At 41.4% G+C, this 16,888-nt stretch overlaps 1 protein-coding gene across 2 annotated transcripts in view; it reads left to right on the forward strand.

Moving 5' to 3' along the window:
• Positions 1-16,888, forward strand: part of LOC121623978 (collagen alpha-1(XVIII) chain-like) — a 59,929-nt gene that overhangs the window by 38,004 nt on the left and 5,037 nt on the right. Inside the window, exons 6-34 of one of the 2 annotated variants that reach the window (XM_041961540.1) lie at positions 2,185-2,259; positions 3,578-3,670; positions 5,174-5,315; positions 6,559-6,602; positions 6,867-7,034; positions 7,219-7,245; positions 7,586-7,648; positions 7,799-7,879; positions 8,583-8,630; positions 8,798-8,923; positions 9,352-9,396; positions 10,077-10,130; positions 10,586-10,621; positions 10,770-10,904; positions 11,368-11,427; positions 11,564-11,599; positions 12,179-12,223; positions 12,667-12,729; positions 13,571-13,606; positions 13,689-13,772; positions 13,905-13,970; positions 14,278-14,331; positions 14,457-14,546; positions 14,637-14,672; positions 14,810-14,863; positions 15,079-15,135; positions 15,739-15,798; positions 15,957-15,998; positions 16,788-16,815. In XM_041961540.1, the coding sequence (XP_041817474.1) occupies positions 2,185-2,259; positions 3,578-3,670; positions 5,174-5,315; positions 6,559-6,602; positions 6,867-7,034; positions 7,219-7,245; positions 7,586-7,648; positions 7,799-7,879; positions 8,583-8,630; positions 8,798-8,923; positions 9,352-9,396; positions 10,077-10,130; positions 10,586-10,621; positions 10,770-10,904; positions 11,368-11,427; positions 11,564-11,599; positions 12,179-12,223; positions 12,667-12,729; positions 13,571-13,606; positions 13,689-13,772; positions 13,905-13,970; positions 14,278-14,331; positions 14,457-14,546; positions 14,637-14,672; positions 14,810-14,863; positions 15,079-15,135; positions 15,739-15,798; positions 15,957-15,998; positions 16,788-16,815 (1,948 nt within the window). The remainder of the gene's footprint in view (positions 1-2,184; positions 2,260-3,577; positions 3,671-5,173; positions 5,316-6,558; positions 6,603-6,866; positions 7,035-7,218; positions 7,246-7,585; positions 7,649-7,798; positions 7,880-8,582; positions 8,631-8,797; positions 8,924-9,351; positions 9,397-10,076; positions 10,131-10,585; positions 10,622-10,769; positions 10,905-11,367; positions 11,428-11,563; positions 11,600-12,178; positions 12,224-12,666; positions 12,730-13,570; positions 13,607-13,688; positions 13,773-13,904; positions 13,971-14,277; positions 14,332-14,456; positions 14,547-14,636; positions 14,673-14,809; positions 14,864-15,078; positions 15,136-15,738; positions 15,799-15,956; positions 15,999-16,787; positions 16,816-16,888) is intronic. The other variant, XM_041961541.1, reaches the window with a different exon arrangement.

A 16,888-nucleotide genomic window follows, 5' to 3' on the forward strand; every position in this document is an offset into this window, starting at 1 on the left:
CCAGTGCAAGTGTTTGCATGACCTTTTAAAAAATCTCCTGTTTGCCTTCATTGTGCACATGCATGCATGCTGGTGTATCTGTGTTTTGACTTTCACCACCATGTTTGGATGCCGTTGTATGTGTGTGTAGGACTGACACATCGTCCCACTGCCTTCAAGTGTTTACATTCACAGAATTCAAAAGTTGTACAAGCTGACCGGCCGAGGCATTCGACCACACTGTTGTGGCTCACTTTATGGGGGAGCTCACATGTTAAAATGCTCCAGAGAAGTTTGCATGCTGCATTCTTTGTTTATTTCAGATGTGTTGTTTACTGCATAAACAGATGTCTCTGATTTGGTTGCTACCCCGACTCATATCCACCCATTCTTTGTCGTGCTCTCCCTCCCTCTCCAATTCTCGCTCCTTCAACACCATTAAATTTCATAGGCCGTGCTCCATTCCATTAAAAACAGGTGTTTGTCCTCTGGCCTGAACTCAATATCAATAAACTTGGCTAAAATTGAACTGATCTAATAAGAGGACAGACCCACTGACTCTCAGATTTTAAGTTCCAGTCTAAATACATTGCATGGAATAATTGGAAATCTCCCCCATTCATTGTCATGCAACTGTTACATACATGATTCATTTCCAGATTTACTTATGAGCAGGTTAAAGTCTTTGTCATAACTTTCACAATAGTGACACGTTGGAAAGAAACTGCATCTTCAACAACCACCGAGAAAAATCAAGTCCGTGCTTGCAGGTCACAGTGGGTTAAAAACATTTGCAGAATGATAGCGGCATTATTTCTAGAATTTCTTGCATCACTCCCTGCGCGACACTAAAATCTCAGGGTTTCAGTAGTTCGTCCTGCTTAAGTCACACCTACTTCTATAGGTCATTAAAATAGTTGTAGCTAAAGCTTAATGCTTTGTTAGAGGTTCTTCATGAGATATTGAGCTTTGAATTGTGGTTTAAGCAGTAATACACCACAAGGTGTCTCAGTATAAGAAAATACTTGAAGAAGTTACATAAAAGACTCTAAATGGTCCAATCAATCAATACATACTCAATCAGTCTTACACAGCAGGAAATGATGCAGCTTACATTTCCTGTCGATAGTAGGCCCGAAGAAGTTGGCGACTGTGCAGCATGAGGCATTAAAACCAGTATGCATGGTGTCAAGCCAGTGGGCTTTTGGGGGCTTTCATTAGTCTGTTTAGCTAGCATACACTGGGTACATTAACACCTGTTTATGGACAGCTTGATGCTAGAGTGTACATTAACATAACGGACCAGGTTCAGCCATTCCTGTTTATCATCTTCAAACTCCCAAAGAGGGTACTGACAACAGAATAATGCACCTGTCATAGCACAAGAATGATCCAGGGATGATTCTAGAAACACGCAGGTGAACTGGCATGAATGTAACGTAAGACTGACAAGACGAGATTTAACAGCATGCACTGAAGTACAGATTCTGTCTAACGCAGCATCCACCCATTAATCTTGGCCAGCTGAAGCACTGGTGTCTGTATTGTCTGCTTAAACGCTGATAAACTGTTACAGTGTTGAAGTGTCAGAGTGTTAGCACTGCACTACTGCAGGTCCCTTGTTGAGCCACGTGATGTCTAGCAGCTGTTAGCAGACTCAGAGATGGTCCAACATTTCTAAACAGGGGTCTTCATTTTTTTTGGTCACTCAGTATACTGTAGTATTTACAAATGTGAGGAGAAATGACCCATAGTATATGACTTATAGTTGGCAGTTCAACTACATTCCCATATAAAGCCTGTGTGAGTCCTAAAATGTGTTTAATTTAATAATTGGTGCATGTGCAGGTGGTAAATTTTCATCATTTTGAACATGACTTTGCACAAATGTCCATACTGCAATATGAAGATAGTCTTTAGAGGGCAGATGATTTGGTTGAGCATGAGACACCTGTTCCACTGCCAGATGTTCGCGAACCATCTGAGTGTGCATGTTAGTGTGAGCAGTTGTGCTGGATAATGTGTGGGTACTGAGGAAGTGGGAGACAGATGAACTGGTATGCTGGAAGAAAGGGGCAGTGTGTGGCTGGTGTGTGGGAAATGTACTCACAGCTTCAATAAAATTTAATGACACAGAATGAACTAAATTACCACGCAACATAACACAGGACGATCCTCGTCTTCCACCCCTCTGTCTCCCTCCAGGGCTCCATCCAGCAGCTGGTGCTGAAGTCAGATCCCACGGCCCCAGATGACCAGTGTGAGGAGGATGATCCTTACGTAAGTGTGCATGAAAACACCCCAAAACACAGTCTGCAAGAAGTTTTTATTACTTCTGTCAGAACTCAAAGCTTCAACAGTCCAACCAAACATGGAACTATTCCTCCCTCTAGTGGTGGAAAAAGTGTACTACAGTAAACTATGTAGACAAAGTCCTCCCTATTTCAGTTGAAGAAGCTTAATGCTGCAATACACCGTGATATTTTAGACGATAGCGTGCTTCAAACAATTTCATTGTTTCTACGTGATAAAGCCAGCTCCATGGAAAAAATAGTTTCCCCAGTTTTGTGTGGAATAACTTGACTGGCCTGCTCAAGAGCCTTGACCCTCAACCCCATCCAACACCTCTGGGATTAACTGGAGCAGCCAGGCCTTGTCGTCCAAACACAGCCCCCAACCTCACTCGTTCACCTGTGGCTGAGTGGCAGCAAATCCCAGCAGCCAGCTTCCAAAATCTTGCTGAAAGCCAAACCGAAAGAGTGAAGGATGCTGTTTTAGCATCATACAGTATGAGATGTTCAGGAATCACATGGTGTAATGTTTGGTTGTCCACATACTTTTGGCCAGAAAAGGAATAGCAATATACAGTATTTAGAGTAGTATGACCATGAATGTGCAACACAGCTTAGCATAGAATGTAGTTCTTCAGTATTCATGATATAATCCCATCATGTTCCTCAAGTGATATTTGCAGAAAGTTAAACATAAAGCTAATTTGCTGATGTTATTTTAAGGTACACATATTTGCCATTAATTCTTTAATTTGCATTTAATTAATCATGATTAAGCATGAGCATGCCTTATTTTGAGGGTAATTAAGATCACACTTCATGTCCAACAACTTCCTTGCTTACTATCAATAAGCAGTAAGTAGAAGGTAATTGATGAAAAACTCTTGTTTAATGGCCCAGTATTTGAGAGAATTTGGTCATGCAGAATAAGGCAGACATATAGTTAAAGTTTGATGTGTTTGGTATATGAAGTCAGATTTTGCACATTTTTTGAATATGGTCCAGCTTTCATACAGTTTCATGCATGTTGTCTTATCCTTATTAATTAAGGCAAAGTAATGTCTCATCATGGATTAGCTGATGCTTTGATTTAAGGATACATTTTTTTTAAATGGCTGTGTTAAGTACTGCATACAGTGCATTCAGCACTCTTCTTCTTCTGCGTTTCCTCTAATCCTTACCTTCCTTCCCTTCTCCTCTTCACTTCTTCTTCACCTTTCTTATTCTGCTGCTTGAACTGAAATTTGTCCACTCAGGAGGATTTAATCATTTCTGTCTGTCTCTCTGTTTATCTACTGACTCTCCAGGCCTCTGGATACGGAAGTGGTGATGATGCTTATGAAGACATGGAAGGAAGAGACGAAGTGAAGAAGATCGTGGAGGAGAGAGAGTACACAATGGTGTGTGCCTGCACACACTCATACACACTTATCCCTCTGTCCCGTTAAGCTGGGTTGGACTCGGACCAAAGAAAACAGGTCTTATCCTTACAAGCCTGGTGGAGACTGGAACATGGTGATCTGTGCTGCTCTCTGCCAGTTCTATGTTCTCTGATAAAGAAAAAAAAAAGATTACAACAGGGCAACAGAAGAGAGGCAGGGGTGGGAAGACTTCTAAAAGTAGTTCCACATTTTAGGAGATTTGTCCTTTCCTGCCAAGAGTGAAGTGAGAAGACTGGTACCAGTAACCTTAGCTGCACAGAAAGAGTGAAAGCAGTGGGAAACAGCTAGCCTGGCTCTGTCACTGACACACCCAAGAAATAGTTCCCCCTTGTAAAACTTCATCAATTTTATGTTTTTGTTTTTACACACTTATCCCCCAAACACACAAGCTATAACGTGTTAGTCAGTGAGCTTTAGACGTGCTGGTAGGAGTGTTTTTAAACTCAGGAGAGAGCGAGGCGAGCCGCTTCCTGTCCTCATGCTGGCTTTTCCAAATACAATAAAACACAATGCCGCATCAAACATCTATGCAGAAGTGAGGTGATTTTAGACTGCACTCAAAGTACTGAGACTGTACTCACAAATGTCTCATGTGCAGTAATCAGAGTACTTTGTATAGAAAGCAAGCTAATAAATACTAATATTACTGACATTTGGTGAAAGCAGTGTGACATTTCTCGCTCTACAGCTCCCTACAGTTTTAGGGAAATTTCACTGTCATACATTTACACAATAACACGTTTACCTGCTCATTTCAGAGCTGCTGGACATGCCTGGAGAGATCAGGGAGATTTGCTTCATTTCCCCAGATTTTCTTCCTCAACTCCAATACTTTGTCTTGATGGTACCTGAAGTACCTCAGTGCTGTGTCAGTAAGATTTGAAAGTATGGAATCATGAGGTGTCAGGGGACGGATTTAAATCCCAAATCCAACGTTCTTCCTCAAAGATTTATTGCTTTTCCTTTGCTACTCGTTTCGAGGGGTCGCTCATAAGCAGGACGTGAGGTCAGGGCGTAGCGCCACAGCAGATCTTGTAAAAATAATGCAGAAATAATGCTGCAGTAATCTGGTCTGAGAGAAAACATTTCCTCCCATCCTATCTTTTTTCTCCCAGCAACTGTTCATCAAAGTGCTGTTTATGAGTACAAGTCAAATCCTAAAATAATAGCAATATTTACACATGCTGTTTACATACACTCGGCTAGTTTATCTCATTTTTATGCATGGTCGTGGAGTATTTTACATAAAAATGGGCAACATATATGCAAAATATTTCCCCTTAAATTATTCATCTAAGAAGTTTATGATATTCTGTCTCGATTTACATTTCATTAAATAAATGTATTGTAATGCGTTTTGTTAGTTTGTGGAATGTTGCACAAAAAAAACCAAAACACTTCTGTTTCCTTAAATTTGCAAGTTTTCGTGAGGTGACTGTAGATTTGTACTTTTTTTTTCAGCCCTTGCCAGAGCTGGACCCCACAATCAGCACCCCAGTCCGAGCTCCGCCCACTGAGATGTCGCGAGGTGATGATGAAGATGATGACGATGAAGACATAGAGGAGACTTCTGGGCAGGGGGTGGAGATGACCACAGCAAGAGGTACAGAAAAAAAAACAACATAAATCTAATTTTTATTTTATTATATTTCAGAAGATCACATGAACAGCATTCATTTCTTATTATTTATTATGTATATCACAGATATATGTGCTGACCAGTGGTGGGATACTTAAGTGCTTCAGTTTTGAGGTGTTTGTACTTTTGCTCGAGTTTTTTACATTTTATACTACTTAATACTTCACTGCAGTTTGGATGCAGGTTTTTACTCGACTACATTTATATCTGATGGCTTTAGTTACTTTGTGGGTTTTGATAATTCATACAAAATACAGTATAAATGAACTAATAGATTAGGATGTATTCTTATGGGTTAAGCAGTATAGTAAAGTGGCTGAAATTTGCTCCACATTTTCCAGCTGCAACATTAAAGTTATGTGCACATGAATGCATCACTAATTATAATCCATTGATATTAGAAATATTATCCTGAAATACATGAGTAGTTTTGGTACTTTAAGTAGTTATGTGCTTAGGGAAGATTTTGAATGCAGGACTTTTGCTGTTATCAGAGTATTCTTACACTCTGGTATTGCTATTTTTAGTTAAGTAAAAGTAGTACTCAGTAATATGCAACCGAGTACTATTTCCACCATTGAATAAATCACAGTTTCAGTCTTGTTAAGTTACTTTATACAGTATAGTAAAACACTACATACCAGTTTCAGACTTCTCTGCCTTTGAGTCAAAATAGCTAAACAGGCAGGACATTAGTGTAGTACTACAAGAAAAGAAGGCCTACTTACCACATTAAAACATAGCTTTCGGATAATGTATTGGGACAGAAGCTGAAAAGGTGGAAGGCATCACATGAGTTCAAGGCGAGTGAGGTTTTGAATGGAGTACTTTTATGTGTAGCAAAGTATTTTTACACTATGGTATCACTACTTTCACTTCAGTAAAGAGGGTAAATAAGATATCGGATTTCTTCTTGCAGCCCTGGTGCTGTTATAGAAGTGGCACTGCAAATACTCCTGTGTTGTATTTCCCAAATTTGCCAGCAGATGGTGCTGGTGGAGGCAGTGCAGCCTCCCTCACTGAGATGCAGTCTCTCTGTTTCTGTCCTCTGGTTGGCCCTAAATGAGGTTTCATAGCCTAACAGATCATATAGGTTTCCATTCTGTATGGTTCCACCTTTTCAGATCATAATAATGATGTACCATCTGTTGTATTTGCAACTGAACTGACATCTGTTTTAATGTGTCTGCTTTGTGTCTTTTTTCAGTTAAATCATTTAAAACAGATACACCAGCCTCCATACTTGACACTGTAAGTAGTGATTTTCTTCATAATTTAGATCATAATGATGATGTAAAGCACATATCATGTTTTTGGTTTTGTTTTGATGTAATACTGTAGTCACTGGTGGGAAAAAATCATAAAGAAAGCTGGAGTCACCAACATTAAGATGATGACATGATCACAAAAGTCAATGATGGCTCCTTAAACTAAGCCAAAAATGCCCTCTGCCTTTAGTTCATGTTAATGTAAGTCAAGTCTGCACACTGTTTGATGCCTTGCTATCATGTTCAGTCCCTCCAGATGTCTCCAGGACAGAAAGGGGAGCCAGGTGAGCCAGGTCCTTCCGGTCCCCCAGGACCACCCGGCCTTCCAGGAAAAGGGGAGCCAGGACCCCGGGGTCCACAAGGACCTCAGGGACATCCAGGCCCACCTGGAGTTCCTGGGAAAGATGGACAGCCTGTGAGTTTCATCTGCTTGTTTATATGCTTTATTTGCTATATGCAAAATTCTCTAGTTTTAAACGAAGCTTTCTAGTTACAGGACATCGTGACAGCTGATTAAAGCACATCCTGTTGTTTAGGTCAGTCCTACAGGTCGAAACATAAAATGATGGATTGGTTTTCTATTTTTGTCTTTTTTCCAGGGAAGCAAAGGTGAAACTGGTGTCCCAGTAAGTAAGGCCTTTCCAGTCTTGTTGATTTATAGGTTCATTCTTGTACGAGTGTCTCAGGGGTGAAGAGACGCAGGAATGTTCCACTTACACTGTACAAGTCAAAATGTGAACAGCTTCACTTTATATATGTAGACAGCTTCACTTATCTATATATTAAATAACTATATATTAGCTGATACTGAATGCTGATCTAACTCACTTAATGCCACTAGATTTCGGTCACAGATCTAACATCAGAGCCTCATTCCTGATGTCAGTACTTACAGCTGGATTAAGTCTCAGTGTGCTAAACTTGGACTGCATTGCATGACCACAGCTGTAACTGTCTTTCTCCAAGGGAGCTACAGGGGTTCCAGGATTCCCAGGATTACAGGGAGAGCCTGGTCCTCAGGGAGAAAAGGTAAAGAACATCCCGTGATACCTGGACTTGAACATTGCCAGAATGTAAATATTTTATTGATTGATCGCTGCTTTGTGAATTAATGAGCCAATGTAAAAGTCAGTAATTAATCATGAATGTCCACATTAACACATACATTGTTTCTCTCAGGGTGATCTTGGTGTTGGACTGCCAGGTCCTCCAGGCCCGCCTGGACCTCCAGGTCGACCTCATAAGTCTCCCACGTTCCTGGTAGGTTATTCAACCTTTTCTACCTTTTCTTGGTCCTCCACAGTCCGCCCTTCTGTAATTATTAATGGACTGTGATTCAGAACTCGGCATCAAAGCCTCAGACTGAAGTAGTATCATACTGAGCTTCAGTGGAGATTTGATCAAAAAAAGGTGAAATCCATGATGTTTTTTCTTGATATTATTTATCTGTAGGTGTATTTATCGTTCACTCACCTTATTTTGCTATTTACAAACGTTGATCTGGTTTGTGTGGTTGCATCTTTGCAGGTGCAGCACTGATGCTCAGTCATCACTTTCACTTTTAAGTAATCAGTTGCTTTTAATTTGTACAAATTCCAAATAACTGGATCCACTTCGGTTCACTCATCTGTAATCTCTGTTCAGTTATGGTTTTGTTTTGTTGTGGATCCATCTGTCATTTTCATTGTGTTCACTGGTGTCAGTAATGTTTTGAAATGAGACTATAAAAACTAATTTTAGTCCAAAATGAATGGACTGATGTTACCCTGCCCTGTTGATTAATCTATTTCTTTTTATGGCTGCAGCATTTATCTTCCAGAGGTGTGTAATTATGAATCCGCAGCTGCAAAATGACTCCTGAAAGGAATATGAAGCATTTGGGCGTGAAACCTTTCGGCTCTAGTCTGAATCCAGTAACTGTGACTGTAACTAACTGACTGGTCATATGGTGCGTTTTCATTAGGAGGGGTCAGGATTTGAAGACTTTGACAGTGATGCAGAGATTATCAGGGTAAGTGAACTTTGTGTTTTCTTTCTGTGACATATTTAACATCACATAGCAGTCCCAGTTTCTTTTTCAGGCTTTTTCTTTTTGTCATCTTTGGCTCAAAGTTGCACGTGGCATGTGGAAGGTACTTTCTAAAAAAATCTTTTTTGTGTACCGCCTTGTTTCATCAGGGGCCTCCAGGGCTTCCCGGCCCCCCGGGACCACCGGGGCCCTCAGGAAAACCATCTGAGAACATCTTACCTGGACCACCTGGGGCCCCTGGGAGAGATGGAGAGAAGGGTGAACCTGGACTGCCTGTAAGTTTTCCTTCTTCCTTTCTTCAGTTCATCAATAAGAGCTTAAAAGAAACATAAAGGTTTTGAAATATTAAAAAGTTCTGGTGTTCTGTAGAACCACCAGATTTTGGTCCTATTAAACAGGACATGTTTCTTCATATAATTAATAGTTCCTTTGAGCAACAACTGTCCAACTCTGAAATTGTTCGGTATTGTGGAGAATTTCATAGTAATTTATGCATAATTGTGTCATCAGGTAATGGCTTGTCAGTGACATTTTAATTTCCTTTATAATGTTCACTGTATTTCAATTTAAACTTGTATTATCTGTTAATTTTACACGCACCTGAATATAAGGTTGAATTTGCGAGACGACCATTTCTTAAACAGGACAGCAGGGATTTGTCCAGAAAGTGCACTTTTATTGCTGACCTAGCTTCTGTTTTCAGGTGATTGAGGAGTGGTTTAGTGGCTCTGGGTCTGGGTCTGGTCAGGTATTAACAGTTGGTCCCATCAGATCGAAGGGGCCAAAAAGACAGTATTTCCCCCCAACTGAAAGACCATGTTCACTCCCTGCTTTCCAGCCACTGCTTGCTGCATCATGGTATTGATCAGTGTGCAAACATGTTGAGTGTGTGTGGTTGAAAGAGAGAGAGAGAGATTGCAGAAGCGTGTGCATTGATTGACTACTTGTATGGTTGTCTTTGTAAATGTTACTGCCTTCCAGCACCCGTCCTCAGTAAGAGCCCATTTTATATCTATATGCACCCTCGTACCAAAAGTTCAAACAAGTCCAATTATCCTCAGCTACATTAACGGTGCTTTGGCAGAAAATCCTGTAAGAGCTTCAGAACATGGTCTGAGCTGCAGCATCTGTAGGGGGAAATGTGTCTTTTATCCTCAGAATGTCAGAAGCTTTTACTAACCGTGTGAATGGACTACTCACAGGTTAACATTTACTGCAGCGCTGTTTCTGTGCATGAAAGGTTTCCGCTTCAGTTCCTGGGAGCCCTTTAGCTTTGTTTAATATGTTTCATTTTAAGCAGTTTATCTGTTAGTTTGCACCTAGCAGCTCTGTTCAACAATATGAGTGCTACCAACAATTCAATAAGCCATTCAGAATGAATGTGCCTCTAAAATCTGAAGTGTAAATATAGTCTTGTCACTTCTGCAGGGAGTTGATGGAAAGGATGGAGATCCAGGACCTGCTGGGGAGAAAGGAGACAAGGTGAGGCTAATGAATATTAGTTTGCATCATTGCATGCATCATCGCCATATATTCTCTCTGTGGACAAACACAAGTAAATAAGTTGAATTTAAGAAGCCCGCCTTAAATTGCAATGTACTGCTGCATTTTATGTGAATGTACAGCACACCAGCCAGGAGCTGCCTCTTGCTTGTGTAACCGCGCTGCCTTTTGTATGAGCTCGCCGTGATTTCCCTTGAGCGGGCCTCTTAGTGCTCTGTTAGCAAAAACAATTACACACAAGCTAAATAACCACCTAACACAAAGAGCTAAGCTCTTAATGAGGCGACCCTATGGACTAATAAAGTGAGGACTCGGGTGTAAACAAGTCTGCAGTGCAAAAGCTGCTCTGCCTTTACGTGCAAACCAGAAACCACAGTTGCTCTCCAGTCACTGCTGCAGCTCATGTGATTTTATTGGATTTCATCTGTTAACAGGGAGAGTCTGGTGTAAACGGACAACCAGGACCAAAGGTAAAAATCTTCATATCCTACATCCATATTGACCTGACCGCTTTACCTGTCCCTTTCTGTTAATCCCACCCCCTCACACTTTGTCACTTTATTGGTTGAACTGGTTTCAGGATCATTTTGAATGCACACTTTATCACATCTCTCGCAGGGAGACCAGGGTCCGCCAGGATTTCCAGGCCTCCCAGGCCCAGAGGGTCCAGAAGGGCAGCCTGGTCCCAGGGGTGTACCTGGCCCTCCTGGGCCCCCAGGCCCCCCTGGAAGAGGCTTTGTGTGGGACTTTGAGGTACTGGTCTGCTTGCACTGTAGCTCAACTTGTCATTAGTAGTTTCATAAGGAATTAGGAAATATTGATACGCAGACAAGCATCCACAGTATTTTGTTGTTTTTTTGAGGGACTGAAGCATGATGGATGTTTTTGTTTGTTTGTGTTGAAAGCAGTCTGGACGTTGCACTGATTTTAAGATAATATCGGCACAACATCCCATCCCATATCTGCCTGGTCTCAGCACAGAAACAGTACACTTCATTTCTTATGTCAGCAGTTTTGTCATGCATGGGCAGCATAAATAGTTTGATTATCAATTCTGGATGTTTCAGATAAACCTGAAATCATCAGGTTTTCCACCATACAAGTGCTGTTTCCAGCTAGGCGTTGTGATTTTAGAGATTTTATTCAAACAGTTGTCATTTTTGTGAGGACAATAACATCTTTGACACAGTTTCCTCATGAATATCTTTATGTTTAGGACTTGGAAGGATCTGGGATGCTGAGGGGTTTGGAAGCTGTGCCCTCCAGAGGCCCACAGGTACACTGCATTGACATGAGGAGTATTCTGCACCATAATACATAATACTTTACAGTCACCATACAAGGTCATTTAATCGTATCATCAGCTGCTGTTTTTGTCACTTCAGATACATTTACTTGTATTTGTTTCACAGGGTCCTCCAGGAATCCCTGGACTCGAGGGACCCAAGGTGAGATATGTGTGTGTCCGTGATATGTTGCAAAGTCAGTTCCCCTCTGTGGACTTGAGTCAGGTTGTGTTGTTATGTTAAGGTTAAGAGACTGAGATACTTAACGGGTTTATGTTAGGGTTGGGGTCAGGCAGTGGTGGAGGAAATGTTCAAGAAAATAGAATTACTAATACCACAGTATAAAAATACGCACAGCCATGCTGCATTTGTGTGTTCATCACTTTCATGTTGCACCTGGGAAAGGTGCAATGTCATTTAATCACTTTATATATTGCTGGATCACTTAATCTGCAATACTACATCATAATTTATGATTGAATATATATTTTGTATTATCTGAAGCTGCAAAGTAACTAGTAACTCAAATACTTGAACATAAGTACAGTACTTGAGTAAATGTACTTATTTACATTCCACCTGTGGGATTAGATATGTAGTGGTTGTGGTTAAGGTCAGCATACTGGAAATGAACCTTTAAGATGACTGACTTCACCTAATTCTATACATTCATGTGCTGAATGATAGAATTCAGGTAAGAGGTCATTTGGATTTTACTCTTCATCTTTTTCTCTCTCGCAGGGTAAAGATGGTTCAGTTGGCTTCCCAGGAACGCCAGGTCCAAAGGTGAGTCCGCCGTCACTCTGTTGTGCTTTTTGAGATGTAGGGTTTATCTCAGCACGCGTCAGACAAGCTTCTTACATTAAACGTCTGGAGCTTTAAGGTCACAGCAAACAGCTGTAAAGCGAAAAGGCCACAGCGACGAGGGATGTCAGCTTTTGGCAGCGAGCTGCTCTGGAGAGCAGAAACACTGTCTTCATGTTCCCTCCATACAGAAATGAAGCATCACAGTACAACGCAGATAATCTTGTCATGAGAATTTGACTTTATTATTTATCACCAATACTAATTCAGAGAAATCTGTGTGGAGTAGGCAAAGATCAAGTCATTGTTACTTGATTACTTGGAGCTCTTGAAAATACATTTCACCACCAGTGAAATGAAGGAGACAGGTTGTCTGATACCAGTGAAGTTTGTGAATGATAAATGTTTCTTTGTGGTCCCTGTAGGGGGAGACCGGTGCTGCAGGACAACCAGGGCTTCCAGGACTGAAGGGACTAGACGGGGAAGAGGTCAGTAAACGATGTACATACAGATACATGAGCAGAGGATTTCATTAAAATGTCAGCTTGTACTTGACTCTACCTCTAGATTTCAACTCAAGAATGGAGACGAGCAAAATTAATGTGCAACCGAGGCTTCTTATGTTATTCCAGTTTGCACCTATAGAGGTCCTCCAAATCCACTTTGTGACCTTAGACAGGATAATTTAAGGTTTATTTAGGGGGGCAAAAAGCTCAGGTATGAAACTGTCCAGCTACCAAAACATAGAGGGGCATTATTTTCATGCTGCTCAGTTAAGATGAAGTATTTAATATGTTGGTACAAACAAGATTACAAAGAAGAGTGCAAAGAAATAGAAAAAGAGTTTGGAGAACATTAATCCAGAAATTTATTGGAGATAAAAAAGAGAGTAAAATGAAAAATCAGACAGATGCATGTTTTCTTTAGAATTATGTTTCAGAATGATTAACAAATAAAAGCTGAAGAAACAAATGTGCTAAAATGCGCGTTTGGTCATTTTAAACCAGCCACACATGATAGAGGATTCAAAAAGTGAGCAGCCTTGGGAGTCGCAGCATGATGCACGTCTGAGAAGGACTGGAGCTGGAGGGTTTTTCAGATTATGAAAGATAAATATGATATGGGTAAGAAAGATTTCAAAGCGTACCAACGACTAAGGGGTTAGTATAAGAGGGAAATCAAAATAGACCCCACTGTGGAAGTGAATGGTGTGATCCACATTAATTATTTATTGTACAGTCAACAAAAACGAGAATATATCTGGACTTGATAACACAGCTAATAACTGAATGTGTAACTTTAAGAATTTGTGTTTCGTCTTGTCCACAGGGAAGAAAGGGGGACAAAGGTGATCCAGGACAAAAGGTAAATCCACCAAGGAGTTAAAGTTAAGAGCTTTTTGTGTTGCAGTTTACTGTGAGGCTAAAACATCAAACGTGTTTTTCAGGGAGAGACAGGGAGGGATGGGCTCAGTCTACCCGGCCCTCCAGGACCACCTGGACCTCCAGGACCCATTATCAACCTCCAGGATGTAAGTAGTGAAAAAGGGGGAGGGTAATGTTTGTGCCACGTCTTACCAACCTGTGGAGGACTGAGAGCTTGAGGGATTGATTTGTTGAGTCGGTTTGATTGCACTGACATTCTCCTTCTGCCTCGTATTCAGCTTCTGCTTAACGACACAGATGGCGCCTTCAACTTCTCAGGGATTTTTGAAGCTCAGGGAGCCGCTGTGAGTATCAGACAAACACGTTCAATCATAGACCGAATGATGTTGACGTCATGACAACAGAAAATGTGTGTTTAGATAGCTACAGTTGATTTATTGTTTACAGTGTACAGCAATCCTGCGTTCCAGTTAATGCTTTCAGCTGTCAGGTGTCCTGTTCCGAACAGAAGTAACATCAGACACATTGTGCTTAATACTAATGAGTGCACAAACATGAAGAAGACAGCATGTAGAGTAATAATCTTCACTTCACTTTATTCCATTTAGATATACAGAGTTATCCTAACTTTCATTTCCTGAATGCTTGCAGGGTCCAAAGGGTGACGTGGGCTTGCCGGGAGCTGAAGGACCTCCAGGGCTGAAAGTAAGTGCATACAGTACGTGTTTGATAGCTAAGCAGACTACGGTTTGGTAGTCGTTAATATTTGTGTGTACATGCACGTTGCTTTTCTCTTTCTACATTTGGTTTGTTGGTTTGTTTACATGCAGGGTGAAAAGGGCGAGCCAGGGTTCGTCATCGCAGCAGATGGATCCATGATGTCGGGCCTGGCTGGTCCAGTGGGACCCAAAGGACTCAAGGTTACATTTGTTGTTGTGTTTTTTTTCCTTTCCAGGTCCAGATCATTTTCCTCATATTCTCGTGTACAAATTGTTGTGTCCTTGTTTCAGGGAGATCTTGGTGTACCTGGACCTGCCGGGATTCAAGTAAGTTTTTCGAGCAACAGAAGCAAAAAATTTCACTTGTCTGGTTTGATAGCAACTTTGCCTCCAGTCGTTTCCACTGCTACGGATGCAGATGCGATGAGTGCATTTAAGAAATAGTCACATTATGTTCCCAACAGGGGCCTGTGGGACCACCGGGACCCAAAGGAGAATTTGGTTTTCCTGGAAGACCCGTAAGTACCATGAGCTCACCAAGCATTTCCAGTTTGTTTCAAACACTGACCCCTCATTAATGTTAATGTTAAATTAATTCACACATTGGCTCAGTCCACAAATTACGCTGTTGTGCACATTTCCCTGCGGACATAATTAAAGTTAATTGAATCTTCACTTGCCACACTGCTGTTGTTGCTACTTAGATGCTTTTGGATGATGTGTGTCTGTGTAGGGTCGTCCAGGCCTGATGGGACCAAAAGGAGAGAGAGGGGACTCTATAGGCCTGCCGGTGAGTCCCACACCTCAAGAGCGTGTGAAAAGACTGCGAAGATGTTTGTGTATTTAAAAAAATACGATAGATGCAGGTTGAGAATCTGCAAATGAAACGACTGTGCTGTGACTCCCCCCCCCCCCGAACTTCCTTCCCCCACCCACATGTGCAGGTGTTACAGTCTTGTTATGATGTCTTGAATGTTGCTTGTGCTGAGGTGTTTTTTTTTTTTACCAAGCCCACACTGTGCCCCCCCCAATGGGCGCAGTCTGAGATTAGTCTTTTTTTTTTCTCTCTCCTCTCCCTCCCCTCCTGTTTTCATTTGTTTTTCATCTAGTAAGCGAGGCGCCGCCCTGCTGGTTGCATCGTGGTTCTCCTGTCCCTGTCTTCCCATGTCAATTATTTGTACTGTCTTTTGTGCCATTGTGTCCTCTGGGACGGTGTAACTGAACAGAATTTCGTTGCACTTGGAAACTTGTGTGATGACAATAAATGATTCCTGATTCCTGATTCCTGATTCCTGATAATTATTCCGTTCAATAATAGCATTTATTTGTGTCAGTTTGACGTCAGACCACCTCATTTCCCCCTTTTCTTGTCTTCTTCGTCTGCTATTTTCAGGGTCCTCCTGGTCCACCTGGGCTGCCGGGCCGCCCAGGAATATATAACTGCCCCAAAGGAGTAAGCACACACGCACACGCACACACACACACACACACACACACACACACACACACACACATTAACTCACACAGTCATGACTCATTTCTCCTCAATCATCAGGCTTGTTTTATTTGTTTATGCGCTCACTGTCCTCTCTCCTCCTCTGGTTTCTGCAGACAGTGTTCCCCATCCCCCCGAGACCCCACTGCAAAATGGCCGTAAGTCTATGCATCCTTATTACTGGTGGAACATGTTTTATATATTCAGTTATTCATTTCTAACTGCACATTAAATCCTATACAATCTGTCATCCTCCTGCTTTGTCTATATTCTAAGTCGTATCTCGATTTTACTCGTGGTGGCTCAAAGGTTTAAAAAAAAAAAAGACCCATAGGAGTCATTGAGATAAGCTGCTATGTATATTTAATTTCTTTTAAGACATATAATAATCTTATAATAGCCAGTGTCTAGATTGAACTACTACTTCTACAGGCCTGTCGAGTGATTAAGGTTCCATCCATCTTCAATAACCTCAGCAAGCTCCTAACTTCATTTCTGTGTCTGCAGTACTGCATTTAGCTGTCTGCTGAGCCCTTCCAGACATAACTCCTAATCACAAGCTGTCTGTCATTCTGTCTCTGTCCCCTCTTTTCCCTCTGTGTACTGGATGTCGTGCACGTTTCTCCGTGTAACACTGGTGCTCGCTAACCTTTTATCACTCAGAACTGTTCAAGGATGGTTCTTATGTATTCCTGCATGCTGCATGTCCGGTCTGGAGAGGTGAAGGTTCTTTGCCATAACAAACACGAGGTAGCACGAAAATCACATCCACAGAAAATCTGACTGTCATTTGCATGTTGATTAAGATTTTAACAATACAGATTGCATTTTTTAATTTGTTAAAAGGGAAGGTAAAGTGACAGTTTTTGCATTGCCCTGATGTTTATTCTGAAAGTAGCACAAGCTTTGTTGTCAGCTGTTGATATGTTTGTGCTCTGTTATTTCAGCTTAATCCCAATGGAACCATTGCAGTCGGTAGGTTGGGTCATCTCTTTGTTCGTCATGCATCATAAAGCCTGAAGTCAGCTTTAACCACTTGTATGAACTT

Source organism: Chelmon rostratus, chromosome 20, assembly GCF_017976325.1.
Source record: "Chelmon rostratus isolate fCheRos1 chromosome 20, fCheRos1.pri, whole genome shotgun sequence".
Classification (NCBI taxonomy): Eukaryota; Metazoa; Chordata; class Actinopteri; order Chaetodontiformes; family Chaetodontidae; genus Chelmon; species Chelmon rostratus.